General features: G+C 44.0%; 1 protein-coding gene across 7 annotated transcripts in view; it reads right to left on the minus strand.

The window, feature by feature from the left end:
* Positions 1-1348: 1348 nt before the first annotated feature.
* KAT7 (lysine acetyltransferase 7) overlaps positions 1349-16366 on the minus strand; it is a 146685-nt gene continuing 131667 nt past the window's right edge. For all 7 annotated transcript variants that reach the window (XM_029573002.1, XM_029573005.1, XM_029573003.1 and 4 more), the window contains 2 exons: positions 2194-2300; positions 1349-2011 (listed from right to left, as the gene is read on the minus strand). In XM_029573002.1, coding sequence (XP_029428862.1) covers positions 1910-2011; positions 2194-2300 — 209 coding nt within the window. In that variant the 3' untranslated portion in view covers positions 1349-1909. The remainder of the gene's footprint in view (positions 2012-2193; positions 2301-16366) is intronic.

Below are 16366 nucleotides of genomic sequence, written 5' to 3' on the forward strand. Positions count from 1 at the left end.
ACCCAGGAACGGCCTTGGCCATGCCGGAGGAAGTCGATCCCCAGGCTAAATTTGCTTGTCCTGCCAAGGAGGGACCTTCCCCCCACCCAGCAGGCAAGCAGAGCAGAGGCCCTGTCGCGAAAATCACGAAGAGGGCTGCCCACAAGAGAGGCAGGCTGCCTGCTGCGGCATGGGAGAGCCGCTTTTGAAGAAAAAAAAGCAGAAAAAAAAGGTTTGATTGACAGCCTGCAGGCCCGGAGTGAAGCAGGAGGGAAACCTGCTGACTCCTGCCTGTCTGGCTGCCGGTTCAAGGCCTCCTGAGACCAGAAAAGAAAAAAAGACTGGTCTACTGCTGCAAATAAGTTAGAGGTAGGGGAATACCTGTAACTTAAATTCTTTACTGAGCGCAGCAGTCGGGTTCTAAACCCCCTCGGCAGCCAGATTGGGGTGGGAAGACGAGACCCGGAGAGACTCTGTCCCCACACCTGGAAGTGGATACGGACTCAGGCTATGCAGCGCACAAGGGGCAAAGCCCCCCTGAGCCCGGCAAGAGCTGGGAGACGGATCAGTCTCCCTCACAGAAGAAAGAAAAAAAGTCACTAAGAGCAAAAACTTTTTTTTTTTTAAATAGGAAAAGAAGACTACAAATAAGTACTTGCTTGAGCCTAAGGAAAAGAAGAAGGAAAGGCTGACTAGCCTAAAGCAGAGAACCGAAGGGTGAGCTGCTATACCTGCTGGGAGACAGACGAATACTGAAGGGTTACAGGATAGGCTCTGTCCTCATATAGGATATCCTTTCAGTTTTAGTCTGTCTCCACCTGCTGGAAAAGAGGCTCAACCCACAGTCTGGACTGATTCGGGTATGTACAGGGAATCCTAAATGATATCTGCTCAAGACGTGCTGAGCCCAAAAAGACATCCATCCAGTAGCTGGAGGCAGAGAACACTGACTGAATTAGTTCTAAATATGACAGATATACTGGTGATGTCATTACAAAAAAAAAAAAAAAAAATAGAACGCTGCTTGTGTGTGTGCTGGGTGAGAGGATATAACCCATAGGTTGGGGACTGGTGGAGCAGAAGGAAGAGGTACTACATGTATTTACATGTTACCTTCAAGCCCTCCAGGTGAAAAAAATCCACCAAAATCTATCTACACCAAGACAGATAACCTGTGCTTTATACAGTAATTAGAAGACACAGGAGGTAACACCTTGCCAGTGACACCAACCATGTTTTGTTTTCATCTTTTGCTTATATACTGTAGAAATAAAATAGAGACAATACATATTTCCTGGCTTTCAAATCACAAAGAAACAATAAGTAAAATCCAGTGAGTTGTAAGCAAAAATCCAGCACAAAAAAAATATCCCATCAAATTATTTTATGACCTTTCAAATTTAGACATTTATGATGGAAGGCAGGAGAGGGATAAAGACAAATTGTGTTTAAAATAATAACATCTTCTTAAAAAGTAGCACTGTGAAATCCTCTCTTCCATCCAGGTTTCCACTGCTTCTCCTCTGGGATAAATTTGAAAACATTGGCCATGCAGAAAAATGCCATCCAATGATAAGAGGACAAGGAGCTCGCAGGAGGAAGCACAAGGACACAATACAGCCTCACTGCAGCAAGAACATGACGATGAAGTCAGAGACTGGCCCGATATACTATTAGCTCAGAACTCCTTGTGCCACCCTTTTCTGGGGCTTCTTCAGAATTAGTTACAGATTTAATTCTTGCAACCTCATTGAGGCCGGAACATTCAACTTTTCAGTGTTTGTGGGCTGAGCCGCTACAGTCCCAAGAGACTTTGATATAACAGCAGGCCAGGAGAGTACAGTACCAACCAGCCAACCTAAAGAAATACAACAAACAGTTCCCTAGGGGAGTCCCTATTGCTGGAGTGCACTGGCTGCTGAGCAACAGATTAAGTTCCCTTGGGGGGTGTCCACTTCAGGCAGCTGGGATCCATTGACTTGTTGCTGTTTGATCTCTTTGCTTCTTTGGCTGCCCACTCGTCAATTAAGTCCTATAGGATAACAGTAGAATGGAAACACCATGTTAGCTTATGCAATTCTTAGGCTACTGAAGCTCAAGGTCATCATACAGTTTAAGTCATATGATAGTATAGCCCCACATTCTGCTGAGTATGACCTCTTTGTCTGCTAAAACATTCCCAGCAGTAGAAAAGACTTCCTATGCAATCCTTACCTGTCTTTTTAAAACTAGGTGCTTTCCCTTCCAGTATTTGAGCATCTGTAGTGCCTGCAATGTGCTAACAATATCAACTGGGTTCACCGCAGTCTCCTGACTGATCTCTACAGCACAAAAACATAAAACATAATAGGTTAGGGCTTTGACTCGTTTCAACCTATCATATTCAATCTTCTTCAGCTCTCTAGCAATTCCCCTCGGTTGATCCTAGAGAAGACAAACATTTAATCTCCTAGTACAGTCTTTCCCAACCAGTGACCCTTCAGACTTGATGAGGTATGCCACCACTGCTTGATATTTGGATCCAGGCCAGCACCTGGGCTCTGCTCTCAGCAAGAAGTCAGCAGTGGTGACTTTTTAACATGTAGGAGCTCCTTTCTGACATCATGTGTAATCATGCATCTCTCTTCTTCCAGCTACACCATTAGCTCTAAAGTGTAGTAATTAATGGGCAGCGTGAACACATCTCCTCATCTTCTCCCTCCTGGCGTCCTCCTTTTGAGTCTTTCTGGCCTCTATCTTAACCCCAGGCTGAGTGAAACAGGAAAGAGCATGCACCGTGCACTGGATGCAACTATTCTGAATGCTGAGAATAGAGCAGTTGGAGCCACATGTGGCAGCCAAGATAACTAACTAAGCCAGCTGCCCATACCATATTGACTGCTCTCTTCTACTGCATTTGTAAATAGAGAGAATAGGTCCAATGTGGTAAGTCCATAAAAACATAAGAAATTGCCATGCTGGGTCAGACCAAGGGTCCATCAAGTCCAGCCTGTTTCCAACAGAGGTCAAACCAGGCCACAAGAACCTGGCAATTACCCAAACACTAAGAAGATCCATGCTACTGATGCAATTAATAGCAGTGGCTATTCCCTAAGTAAACTTGATTAATAGCCGTTAATGGACTTCTCTTCCAAGAACTTATCCAAACCTTTTTTGAACCCAGCTACACTAACTGCACTAATGTCTCTGCCCCTCTCTTCCTTTGTTTTAACATTTAGAAGAGATGGGTGAGGCAACAACACCCATCTCTCCCATTTCTGCGCTTCCCTAGCTCTTCTTTTGACCATATGAGCTCTCATTGTCTCCACTGCCTGTTCTGCATGAAAAGGTTGGGAAACATTTGTCTAGTAGATCATTTCCTTTGAAGACCCCAAATGACATTCCTGGGTAACTGCCTAAAAACCAAGCAGTGGGGACAATTTTCTTAGTTTAGGCTCTTAAATTGGCACTTTTGAAAATTTACTAGAGCTGAGTGCCTAAATTTAGGGCTAAAATGTGGGCAACCATGGGAGTGGAGTTAAAGCAGGGAAACAATGTTAGGATTTTTGGCACTGATTTTCAGAACTAGGCACAATTTAGGGTCCTAAATAGACACAAATAGGTTTCTACATTTAGATCTGCTAACTTCTAGGTCCCTAAATTTATGTGCATTTTCAACGGAAAACACTCAGGACTAATTTAGGAGCCCAGCTTTTATCTATTTTTAAATATTTGACTCAGTGTATGTCTGTAAAAAATGCATCCAGATACTACTATTACTTATTTCAATAGCACTATTAGACACATGCAGCACTATACAGATACGAGAGTCTTTGCTTCATGGACCTAATACTCTAGTCAAGACACACAGATAAGACAAATAAGATGCCTAAGGAAATGTAATATGGAAAGTATGGTTAAAATCAACAAGAGTGATTAAGGAGAGCCAGGGCATCAAATTTAAAAGTAGCTCCTATTCCTTAAATAGGCAGATAACCATAGATTCTTCTCCCTCCCTCATGGAGATCTCGCCCTCCTCCAAATCCTTAACCCCAAGATCACTTTGGTCTCCATCTTTGAGGAAAACTACTGAAGTGCCCGAGGAGCAAGTTTGCTTACCGTAAACGGTGTTTTCCATAGATAGCAGATAAATTAGCCATGCTGTCTGGGACATCCTCCCGTCCTGTAGGTGGCGGTGCTCTCAAAGTAAGGTTCTAAGTCTTGCTGTAGTGTGTGCTTGCTTGGCACCTTCCCCTCCCCTCTGCAGAGTCTCCTCAGTCCGTGATAAAGCAAGTAGATAGTGCAAGACTGTCCGGGGAGGTGGGAAGTTCAGCATGGCTAATTCATCTGCTATCTATGTAAAACACTGTTTACAGTAAGCAAACTTTCTCTTTTCACTTAGATAAGCAGGATGAATTAGCCATACTGTCTGGGAGTCCCCAGCTAGCAACTTGAGCTGAATTGTTTATTTTTTTTTTTTTACTGGTATGCTTAAGTTGCAACGGTATACTGCAGACAGTCCTTGTTGACAATGAAATATTTAGGAGGTGCCCAGCTGTTAAAATCTGTTTGCCCATGGATGCATCTGTTGCAGCAAGATTGTCCAAACAGTAATGAGTAGTAAAGGTATGGAGTAATGACCAAGTCGCAGCTTTGCAAATGTCCAATATGGGTACATCACGTAGGTGGGCAATAGAGGCTGCTACTGCCAGCACTTGGTGAGCTTTAGGTGAAGATGACAGCTGTTCTGAATGTCGTTGGTAGCAAAATTGAATGCAATTTGTGATCCAGGATGACAAAGTTCTTTTTGAGACCGGTAAGCCTGGTGCATTCGGATTGAAGGAGAGGAAGAGTTGAGAAGGCCGGGAAGCAGAGGCCGTGCGTTGTTTATAGTATGCCAGCGCTTGTTTACAATCTAATGTATGCAGTCTGCGTTGAGCCTCATTAGTATGAGGACGAGGATGAAAGGTTGGTAGAATTATGGATTGATTTAAGTGGAAAGTCGAGACCACCTTTGGTAGAAAAGTTGGATGTGGTCGTAGTACCACTTTATCGAGTAGAAAACTAGGTATGGAGAGTAGTGAACTAAAGCTTGAAGTTCGCTGTCTTGTCTAGCAGAAGTAAGCGCTACCAGAAAAAGTACCTTCCATGCCAGGGATCTGGGGTGACCGGTATCAAGTGGTTTAAAAGGAGGTAGCATTAGTTGTTCCAGAACAAGGTTCAAGTCCCATGGTACAGGTGGTTTGTGTACCCGCAATACCCCTTTCATGAATCTGGAGATGAGAGGATGGGTAGATATTGGCACATCATTGTGTAACGAGTGAAATGCTGCTATGGCACTGAGGTGGACTCTGAGGGAAGCTGTAGCCAGACCTTTTTGGTAAAGTCTATGAAGATAAGATAGCAATTTCTCTAGTGAGCAGGTAAATGGGTCTATATCAGAGTCAGAGCACCATGAGACATAGTTTAACCATTTACTTTTGTAGTTTTGTCTGGTTGAAGGTTTTCTAGAGGAAAGCAGAATATCTTCTAATTGAGGGGAAACGTTTAGGTTTCGAAATAGTAGCCTTTCAATTTCCATGGATGTAGAAGTGTTCTGTCATCTTGTGTAAGCAGGCGAGGGTTGTCTCCCAGTGGAATTGGAGTGCCCACTGAGACAAATGAGGTAGGTGTACCATGATTGTCTGGGCCATGCTGGAGCTATTAGGATAAGATTGGCCCTGTGCCTGATGCATTTCTGCATTGTGCGAGAAATCAGTGGTATTGGAGGAAAGGCGTAAAGGAGGTCCTGTGATCAGTCCAGGAGAAACGCATCTTGGGTTAGTCTTTGGTTGCTTGGATATATTGAGCAGAAGTCTTGAACTCTGCGATTGTGTTCCATAGCGAACAGGTCGACACGCGGCCATCCCCAGGTTTGGAAGATTCGTAGCACTACATTCTATTGAAGTTCCCATTCATGGGGATGGAAGATTCTGCTTAGTTTGTCCTCCTTGGTGTTGTCTATGCCCAGCAGGTATGTTGCCTGAAGAGTAATGGAGTTGTTGGCCGTGCACTCCAAGATGGATACTGCCTCCTTGCATAGTGTCCAGGAACCAGACCCTCCTTCTTTGTTTACAGAGAACATTGCTACTTGGCTGTCCATGTGGATCATTACTATTTTTCCCTATAGTTGGAGTCGGAAGGCTTGAAGAACATTTCGGATCACTCGCAGTTCTAAAAAGTTTATTTGTTGTGTCCTTTCCCAGGCATTCCAGAGGTCCTGAGTTTGAAGGCGGGTTAGGTGAGCGGGGTGCTCACCTAACCCGCCTTCAAACTCAGGACCCCTTCTTTGAGGCATCTGTGGTGAGTATGATATGATGAACCGGGGGTCGTAGTGGAGCTCCAATGGTGAGGGCCGCTGATTGTAGCCACCAATCCAAATCCTGCTTCATTCTGTTTGTTACCGAAATCGGAGTTGAAAAGTGCTCGGAGAATTGTTTCCAGTGGGTCTTTAAGCCCCACTGAAGATGTCTCATGTGTAATCGTGTGTGGGGAACTACATATATAGCTGCCGCCATATGTCAGAGTACCATTAGTATCTGACGGGCTGGAGTCTTGGATGAGTGACTCAGAGTTTGAGCTACAGTATTCAGAGCCATTGCTCTTGGCTGGGGAAAGAAAGCTTTGTCGCTTAAAGTATCAATAGTGGCCCCTATGAATTGCAACACTTGTGTGGGATGCAGGTTTGACGTTTCATAATTGATTAGTAGTCCTAATGAATCCACACATTGGATGGTTGTTAGGAGATTGTTCTGTTGAATGGAGGGGCTGGGTGCTACTAAAAGCCAGTCGCCTAGATAGGGAAATATTTGGATACCCTGGCGACATAGGTGAGCCGCTGCTACTGCTAGGCATTTCGTAAAAACTCTGGGAGCCGATGAGAGGCCAAATGGAAGAACCCTGTATTGGAAATGACGATTCATTGCAGTGAAGCACAGGTACCGCCAGGAGGCCTTGTGCATCGGTATGTGGGAATACGCGTCCTTGAGATTGAAGGAACACATCCAGTCCTTGGGTTGGATGAAGGGCAGGATAGATTTGAGAGAAGTCATCTTGAACTTTTCCGTCTTTAGGTGTTTGTTGAGTGTCCTGAGATCCAGGATAGGTTAGAATCCTCCTGATTTCTTTGGAATGAGGAAGTATGGGGAATAGAAACCTGTGTGGTGATGAGATGCAGGTAGTTCTTGGATGCAGTGTTGCTGTAGGAGGTTGATGATCTCTAGGCGTAAATGTTGGGAATGCATGTTTTGATCTCTTTTGCATACTAAGTGTGGTGTAACCGGGAGGCTTTGGAAGTTTAATGCGTAACCGTCCTTTATAATGTTTAATACCCAGCTGTCGGTTGATATGTTGTTCCATGCAGATAAGAATTGAGTTAATCTGCCATCGACTAAGAGAGGTAGCGCTGGTGTCAGATGCTCTAAAAACTTTGGGATGTTTTAGGTTGGGTCTGTTCCTGAGGTGTCCTGGTTTGCCTAGGAATCCTCCGACATTGACGAGAGGTTTGGGTTTGTGAAGTGTGCGGTCATAGTGTAGAATAATATGTAAGCCTAAAGGGGCGGAGTTGGTATTGTGGTTTTCTGTAATCTGAATAGTAACCTCTGTAATAAGAGAAGGGTGTTGGAGTGGTTAGAGACTGAACCACTCATTTTTGCTCTTTTAATTGAACCACTGTATCTTTAAAGTGATCTCCAAATAAGTTATCTGGCAGACATGGAAGATTTACCAGTTTTTCTTGTACATCCTCTCATAGCACTGGCTCTAAGCCATGCTATTATTCTGGTGGCAATAGCATTTGCTGTAGACTTTGCTGATGTTTCGAAGCCTTCATACACTGCGTGTATGAGATGTCGAATTCCTTCTTCCATATTATGGAATTCTTCCGGTAGTTGTTGGTCAGGCAAGCCCTCCTGTAACTTTGGTTTTAGGGCTTGCAAACATTCAAATAAATATTGAGTTATTGCAAATTAGTGTTGCTGTATTCTGGCATTTAGCATGCCCGACTGATATGCCCGTTTCCCAAAGTCATCCATGTACTTATCTCGACCTGGAGGCGTGTTTGAGTGAAATCTTGATTTGCGGGCTTTTTGCATCGCAGATTCCACTACCACGGATGCATGCGGCAATTGTAAGTGAGAATAATAGGATGATTTACGCATCCTATACTTTAACTCTGATTTCCTGGAAGTGGCTGGTCCTGTGAGGGGTGTTTACCAGGCTCTCTTCATGAAGGTGTCAAGTACATCATGGGAAGGTAATGCTACCGGTTCCGCTGGTGTTTCAAAGACTTTGAGTAGACCTAGGACGTCTGCTCTAGGATCAGGCAGCTTTCTGGTTTCTATATTTAGGGTTTGATCAACTTTCTCCAGGAACTTTGAATAGGTTAAGTCCTCGGGAGGTGAAACCGGCTTTGGCTGGTCTTCTGGAGGATCCGAAGGATATCCAGTACAAGAACCGGGAGAGGATGTTACTGGTGAAATATCTGGTGTTGCCAGCACCTTGAAGGAGACTGGGGTTCCTCTGATAGCAGCAGCTCTTCGGGGGGGGGGGGGGGGGGTCTTAAATAGCCATTGAAGCTAAAAACTGTGCCAGAATCAGGGAAATATGGGACATCGCTTGGGATGCTAGAGCTTGTTGGAGAGCACTCTTACTGCCTTTCCTTTTAAGCAGAATATAAATCAATTAAACAGAAGAATATCCAACAGAGCTAGTCTTATCGCCTTGGTTTCTAGCCTGTTGATGGACCATGAGGCTTACTCCAAAACCAGAGTCCTAGGGGCTACCTGATAGGCTTCTCGGATGAGAAATAACCAGAAGAGAGGTTTCAGAGTCAAGTCCTTTAACAAATTCTGAGGCATTGTCCACCAAGTGAAACTGTCCCTCACCACAGCAGTGAGAAGAAGACTGTGCTTAAAATCTTGAAGTTAGGGTGACCAGCAGGAGAATAGCGCAGCCTTCAAGGGACGCATGTGGACTCTGGCTCAGGGAACGAGATCCAAGGTGGCAGTCACTGACCCAAGCAGCTGCAGGTAATCCCAAACTGTGGGAGCACTTTATAGATCAAGCACAGAGATTCTCTCTTCTATCTTGGTAACTCTCTCATAAGCCACGTAAGCATGACTTTTATTTGTGTCTAACAAACTCACCAGATATTACAGAGATTGAGAGGGAAGAAGGCTGCTTTTTGCAAATCTGATTATCCAGCCCAAATTTTCTAACAGTTGGACAGCTCTGTCGGAAGCTCAGATACCTTCTTGAAAAGATGTGGACCTTATGAGCCAAGCATCCAGATAAGGGTGAACCATAATCTCTTCTTTCCTCAAGACAAGCAGCCAATACCATTACCTTGAAACTGTGGTTATCCCAAAGGGAAGGGGCTCTGAGCTGAAAGTATTGATTCAGGATACAAAACTCCAGAAATCTCTAATGGTCCTCCCTTATCAGGATGTGCATGTTCACCTGAAAGATCCAATGATGAGAGAAATTTGCTATGGAAGGACTGGTTCTGGCCCCTAAATTGAAAAGATTCAGAATCAGACTGCTTGTCTAGTCTATACCTTCTGATATCTGGAAGGACCAATGTTGCTCATTTGCTAGCTGAAGTTGCAGTAGTATCTTCTCTCTCTGCTGGGTCCAAGCAGCCATATATTATATCAAGATGGCAGGACAAAACGATCTACTCTTTGCTAAGAAGCATGCCATATGCTTCCTTCAGATCTAGAAAAATTAGCAAGAGGTCTAAGATACAGCAGTGACCTCCTGTCTTCTCGGGAATTAGGAAATACTGAGTAACATCCTGTGTTCTTTTCCAATTTTCAAACGGGCTGCATCACTCTTGCTGTTCTGAGCAAAGACATCTGTTTGAGTGGAACCTGATGAGAGACTGGCAAGTTGTATGGAGGGCAAGATTGAAAATTCAGATAGTAACCTCTGCTATAATTTTAAGAACCCATCTGTCTGATGTAATAAAGGACCACGGGAGACAGAAATACTGAAGCCTTCACCCTATTGAAAGAACTAATTAGGACAGGTAGTCAAAAACTATTAGCTTATTTTTGTACTGGGGTCTGAACAGTTCTTTAGCTGCATCCAATCCCTTACACATTGTTTGACCTTCTGCCATGGATGTGTCTTTTGGTAAGAGTATGGTTGTCGTCTCCTGTGGGAATAAAAGAATTGCTTTCTGAAGTTGGCACCTTCTGCTTTGAGATTATCAATAGCGACTGCTGGTAGGGATTGGAGCATCAGTCTACCATCTCCTCCTTTACTTTATACCCCAAAACATCATCTCCTATACAGGCAGCATCAGTTAATTTCTCATGGATGTCTTTAAAAAGGTTTAATGCCTTCAACCAGCCTAATCTTCTAGCACATACTGAAATTGCTGGATTTTTTGCAAGTGTGGAAAACATCGTAAAAAGAATACATCAGATGTTTTACACATTCCTCCACATCATTTTTGTATGGAGTCAAGATAGTCTGTGGGAAGTTGGGAGGAAAGATCCCTCAATTTTTGTAAGATATTCTATACATGTGAAATTGGTGAGTAGATATTCTTGAAGATAGCATAGCAGATTGGAATAATTTCTTACCATTGCTGTCCAGTTGTTTAACATCCTTGCCTGGTAGTGTAATATGAATTATTGATCTTTTAGCAGGGCTAAGTCTACACATCTGACTCATTAGGAAGCAGAACTGGGTGTCCTGGACATGTCTGGGCTTTGTATTTGAGGTCCAATTTCCTGGCTACAGGTAATGTGGTTATTGGAGTCTGCCACATCCTCATTTGAAGCTCTTGCAGAACTCTGAACTGGTACTGCCATGCCCTGTTTAAGAGCTCAAATGTATAACAGGACACCAAATATGCTCTCTTTAGACTCTGCTTCATCTTCAAGTGTGAAGGGAATGAACTCTGCTATCTTTCTAAGAATGCTGGATAAGTCATATCCTCAGGTGGAGAGGTGCTTCTAGCTGGCTGAGAGGATGGATTCAGAGGGTAATCTGATTGATTCATTTTCCAAGATGAAGGAGAAGGAACCATTAAAACAGAGAATCCTCTTGAGAATCAGACAATGCGACTTCTGGCTCCTTATTCAAAGAACTTAACCTCCGCAATTTCACAGATGGCAGTTCCTAACTTGAAACAGAGGAATCAATGATGAGACTAACTGCTCTGCTAAGCTAATGATTCCAGAATAGGATTTATTTGCATTGGGAAAGGAGAAGGATGGTGTTAAAATTACATTTCATCCACATTTTTTTGAATAAAAAAATGATCAGGAGTAGGAGGTGGAACTATCACAGATGAAGAGTGATTCGAGAGTCAGAAATCGGTGGCACATCCCTGATTTGTAAAGATGTCAGGGGAACATCTGGGCACTGAGAAACAGTGCTGTAGTGCCTTCGGTACCAAAGTGGAACAGCAAAGAAATTTCCTGCGCTCTGCCCTTGCTGATTATTGATGAAAAGAGTCAAATTTTAGATGGCAGCTAAGAGGTGCAAGAGGTCAACAGGGCCAATATCTTCCATGCGAAATGAGGTTCAGCACAAGTACCATTTGATTTGGCACCTGTGGTACTCTGTGCAAAGGCAGAACTTTTGTCCCTTGTTTCAAGTGGGATTTGGGGGTATCCCAATGGCATCCTCAAGGGGACGTCTGACCTGGATTTTTTTTTATATTGGTCGCTCAGAAACTTAATTTTTCTTCTCTTAAGGTAAGCTGAGAATATGCATCAACTTTGTTCCTATATGAAAGGGCCCAAGGAGACATTCAACCATATGCCAAGCTGTTAGACACATCATGCAATGGCTCAAATCAACAGAAACAGCAATCATGAAGATCCATGCTGGCCATTTTAAAAGTGTGTTTAGAGCAGTTTTTTCATGAAATCTAGAAATAGAAATAATATTTGAGCGTAAGGGAGAAAAAGGAAAAAGAACCTGTAATTTTTTTCTTTTTGAGAAGACAGAAAAAGAAACAGAAGGAAAACTAAAAATATAAAGAAAAATCAAGAGAAATTATTTTTTTAAAAAGTGTGGTAAGAGAAAGAAATACAACTTTTCACTTCAGTTGAAGGGAAAAAACTGAGACGACTCATACAGGGGCGACCGTGCATGCTCGGTACAGATGTCTAGGTTTTTCTGAGCTTTTGAGAGAATACAACAGAGTTGGAACTGTCATAGGGCGTCATCCACTTGTGTAGCTGATAGTCCATGGAGAAAGAAGGCACATTCTCCCTCCCCTCCCCAGAGGGAGCAGGCTGCAGAATCTGCAGAGAAAGCAGAGTTGCTTACACGTAACAGGTGTTCTCCGAGGACAGCAGGATATTAGACTTCACATATGGGTGACATCATCAGATGGAACCTTGTCACTGAACTCTTTTGTCAAAGTTTCTAGAACTTTGACTGGCACACTGAGCATGCCCAGCATGCCACTAACCCTGCAGCCACCAGGGGTCCCCCTTCAGTCTCATTTGTAGCAAAAGTACAAGCGAAAAATAAAATAATAAATCATAAGTGAACCCAACTCCGCGGGGTGGCGGGCGGGTTTCGTGAGGACTAACATCCTGCTGTCCTGGGAGAACACCTGTTACAGGTAAGCAACTCTTTCTCCCAGGACAAGCAGGATGGTAGTCCTCACACATGGGTGAATATCAAGCTACAGGCTGAGTCATACGTATGAGGCCAAGTAGCACACATGTGCAACAGGCACAACAACTGAGGTGCTGTTGGCAAGGATGAGGCAGCCTGAAATTCACAGCAGGTCGAGGTAGAACGAGTTGGGTTCCTACACTGGGAACAAATTTCTTAGGACAGACTGGCCAAAGACGAAATCCTGTTGTCCAGCCTTGTCAAGGCAGTAGTGAGCTGCGAAGGTGTGGAGAGAACACCATTTCGCAGCCCTGCAGATGTCAGCAATCGGTACTGAACGGTAGTGTGCTACTGACGTTGCCATTGCTTTGACTGAGCGTTCTTTCACTCGTCCCTGTACTGGAAGGCCTGCTTGCTGGTAACAGAATGCAATGCAGTCTACCAACCAGTTTGACAGTGTTTGCTTACCCACCGCATTCCCAAGTTTGTTCTTATCAAAAGAGACAGAGTTGGCTAGATTTCCTGTGGGCTGAGGTGTGGTCTAAGTAAAACGCAAGAGCACACTTACAGTCCAAGGTATGCAGAGCTCACTCACCTGGGTGAGCGTGAGGTTTTGGAAAGAAAGTGGGCAAGACTATGGACTGATTTAAATGGAAATCAGTTAACACGTTAGGAAGGAATTTAGGGTGACTGCATAGAACCACCCGGTCATGGAGGAACCTTGGGTAGGGTGAGTAGGTCACAAGGGCCTGTAACTCACCCTGCGAGCCCAGGCCCAAATCTGCACTGCCTCCTGGCACTATAAGTCACTAAGGCCTGGAGTTCGCTGACCCTGTGCGTGGAGGTGACCGCCACCAAGAATATGACCTTCCAGATCAGGTACTTCAAAAGTCACTCACCAGTGCGCAGTGGCTCAACAGGAGCTTTCATCCCGTTGAGGTCCCAAGACACAGCGGGATGCCTTAGGGGATGCTTCAAATGAAACAGGCCCCACATGAAACATACAACTATAGGCTGTACAGACATGGGTGTATTCATTGTGGATATCCTGAAAACCTGACTGGCTGGGGGGTCCTCAGGACAGGGTTGGGAACCACTGATCTACACTATGGAAGTATACGCTAATTACACTCAGATGAACTCTAATGGAATTGGTTTTCAAGCCAGCTTCTGATAGATGTAGAAGGTAATCAAGCAGTTTTTGTATAGGGCAGAACTGATCTAGGGCCTTCTGCTCACACCACATGGAGAACCTCCTCCACTTCAGTCATAAGAAATGCCATACTGGCTCAGACCAAAGGTCCATCAAGCCCAGTATCCTGGTCCAACAGTAGCCAACCAAGTTATAAGTACTTGGGGCAAGTACCCAAACATCAAATAAATAGATCCCAAGCTACTAATCCTTACTGATTAATAGTAGTTTATGGACTTCTGCTCTAGGAACTTATCCAAAACTTTTTAAAACCCAGATACACTAACTGCTGTAACCACATCCTTTGGCAATGAATTCCAGAGCTTAATTATGCATTGAGTGAAAGCAAAATTGCTTACCTTGTAATAGGTGTTATCCCAGGACAGCAGGATGTAGTCCTCACATATGGGTGACGTCACTGACGGAGCCCTAGTGCGGGGAAACTTTCTGTCAAAGTTTCTAGAAACTTTTGACTGGCCCTGTGAGGCCACTGAGCATGCCCAGCATGCCATGATATTCTCTGCCACAGGGGTCTCTCTTCAGTCTCGTATGTAGCAATAAGCTTTAGCAAAAATAAAATAATAAAAGGTATAAAACCCAACTCCGCGGGGGTGGCGGGTGGGTTCGTGAGGATTACATCCTGCTGTCCTGGGATAACACCTACTACAAGGTAAGCAATTTTGCTTTATTCCAGGACAAGCAGGATGCTAGTCCTCACATATGGGTGATTAGCAAGCTAGAGGCTGAATCATTCTGAAAGGAGGCAACATTGAAGTATTGTTGTTGAAAATGAGTCAGTCGAAGATCACAGCAGATTGGATATAGAAGGAGTTGGGATTAAACTGGAAACAAGTTCTTTAAGACAGATTGTCCATAGGCTGAATATTGTCGTCCCTGCTTGTCCAAACAGTAATGAGCTGCAAAGGTGTGAAGAGAACTCCATGTTGCTGCTTTACCATATGTCAAGGATTGGCACTGAACAATAGTGTGCTGAGGTTGACATTGCTCTTACTGAATGTGCCTTTACTCGTTCTTGGAGAGGAAGGCCTGCTTTTTCATAGCAAAACTGTATACAATCTGCTAACCAGTTGGATAGAGTATGTTTACCCATTGCTTTACCTGGTTTGTTTGGATCATAAGAAACAAATATTTGAGTAGATTTCCTGTGGATTGCAGTGCGGTTTATGTAAAATGCTAGTGCATGCTTACAGTCCAAGGTGTGTAAGGCTGTTTCTCCTTGATGGGAATGAGGCCTTGGAAAGAATGTAGGTAAAACTATGGATTGGTTCAGTGGAATTCCGTAACTACTTTGGGAAGGAATTTTGGATGTGTACGGAGAACCACTCTGTCATGTAGAAATTTTGTATAGGGTGAGTACATGACAAGTGCTTGTAACTCACTAACCCTTCTAGCCGATGTAATGGCTATGAGGAAGATAGTTTTCCATGTGAGAAATTTAAGATCACAGGAATCTATGGGTTCAAAAGGAGAATGCATGAGCCTTGTTAAAACCAGATTCAGGTCCCATTCTATGACTGGTGGCCGAATTGGTGGTTTTAGGTGCGTTAAACCTCTCATAAATCTAGTGACGAGAGGTTGCGTGGAAATTGGTGCATCTCCCATCTTATTATGGTAAGCTGAGATTGCACTTAAATGTACCCTTACAGATGAAGTCTGGAGACCAGAGTCCGAAAGATGGTATAAGTATTCTAGTAGAGAAGTTGTGGAGCAGGAGAAAGGATCAATACTCTTGCCTGCACAACAAAGTAAACCTTTTCCACTTCGACGAATAGTTCTTACGTGTTGAGGGTTTACGTGAAGCTAGAAGCACTTGAGATACATTAGTTGAAAGATTGAGTGGTTGTAAAATCAAGCTTTCAACATCCATGCTGTCAGGGATAGGGATTGAAGGTTGGGGTGGCGCAACCGACCCTGATCCTGAGTTATGAGAGTGGGAGCTACTCCCAGGCGAATGGGATCCCTGATTGAGTGGTCTAGAAGTGTGGGAAACCATTCTTGTCGAGGCCAATATGGGGCTATGAGTATCATGGACCCCTTGTCCTGTTGTAGCTTCACTAGAGTTTTGGTTATGAGTGGTATCGGAGGATATGCTTATAGTAGGCCTGAGTTTCAAGGGCGAGCAAAGGCGTCCTTGGCTGGCTGGTTTTTCTGTTTGTGTAGAGAACAGAATCTGTGCACTTGTGATTCAGATGTGACGCAAAGAGGTCTATTGTTGGTTGACCCCACCATTGAAAAATCCTGGTCGCTACTGAGGGATCCAGGGACCATTCGTGTGGGTGGAATTGACGACTGAGTCGATCCGCTAATACATTTTGAATGCATGCCAGATAAGTGGCCTGGAGAAACATTGAGTGTGTTAGGGCCCAGTCCCAAATCTGTGCAGCTTCTTGACAAAGGAGATACGAGCCCGTACCTCCCTGTTTGTTGATGTACCACATGGCTACTGTGTTGTCCGTTTGGATAAAATAGTCTTGTGTGAAAGGCAGTCCTTGAACGCATGTTGTGCCTAACGTATAGCTCGAAGCTCTAGGAAATTTATTTGAAAAGTTGCTTCGAGCTTTATCC

The sequence above is a fragment of the Rhinatrema bivittatum genome, chromosome 12, assembly GCF_901001135.1.
Source record: "Rhinatrema bivittatum chromosome 12, aRhiBiv1.1, whole genome shotgun sequence".
Taxonomy (NCBI): Eukaryota; Metazoa; Chordata; class Amphibia; order Gymnophiona; family Rhinatrematidae; genus Rhinatrema; species Rhinatrema bivittatum.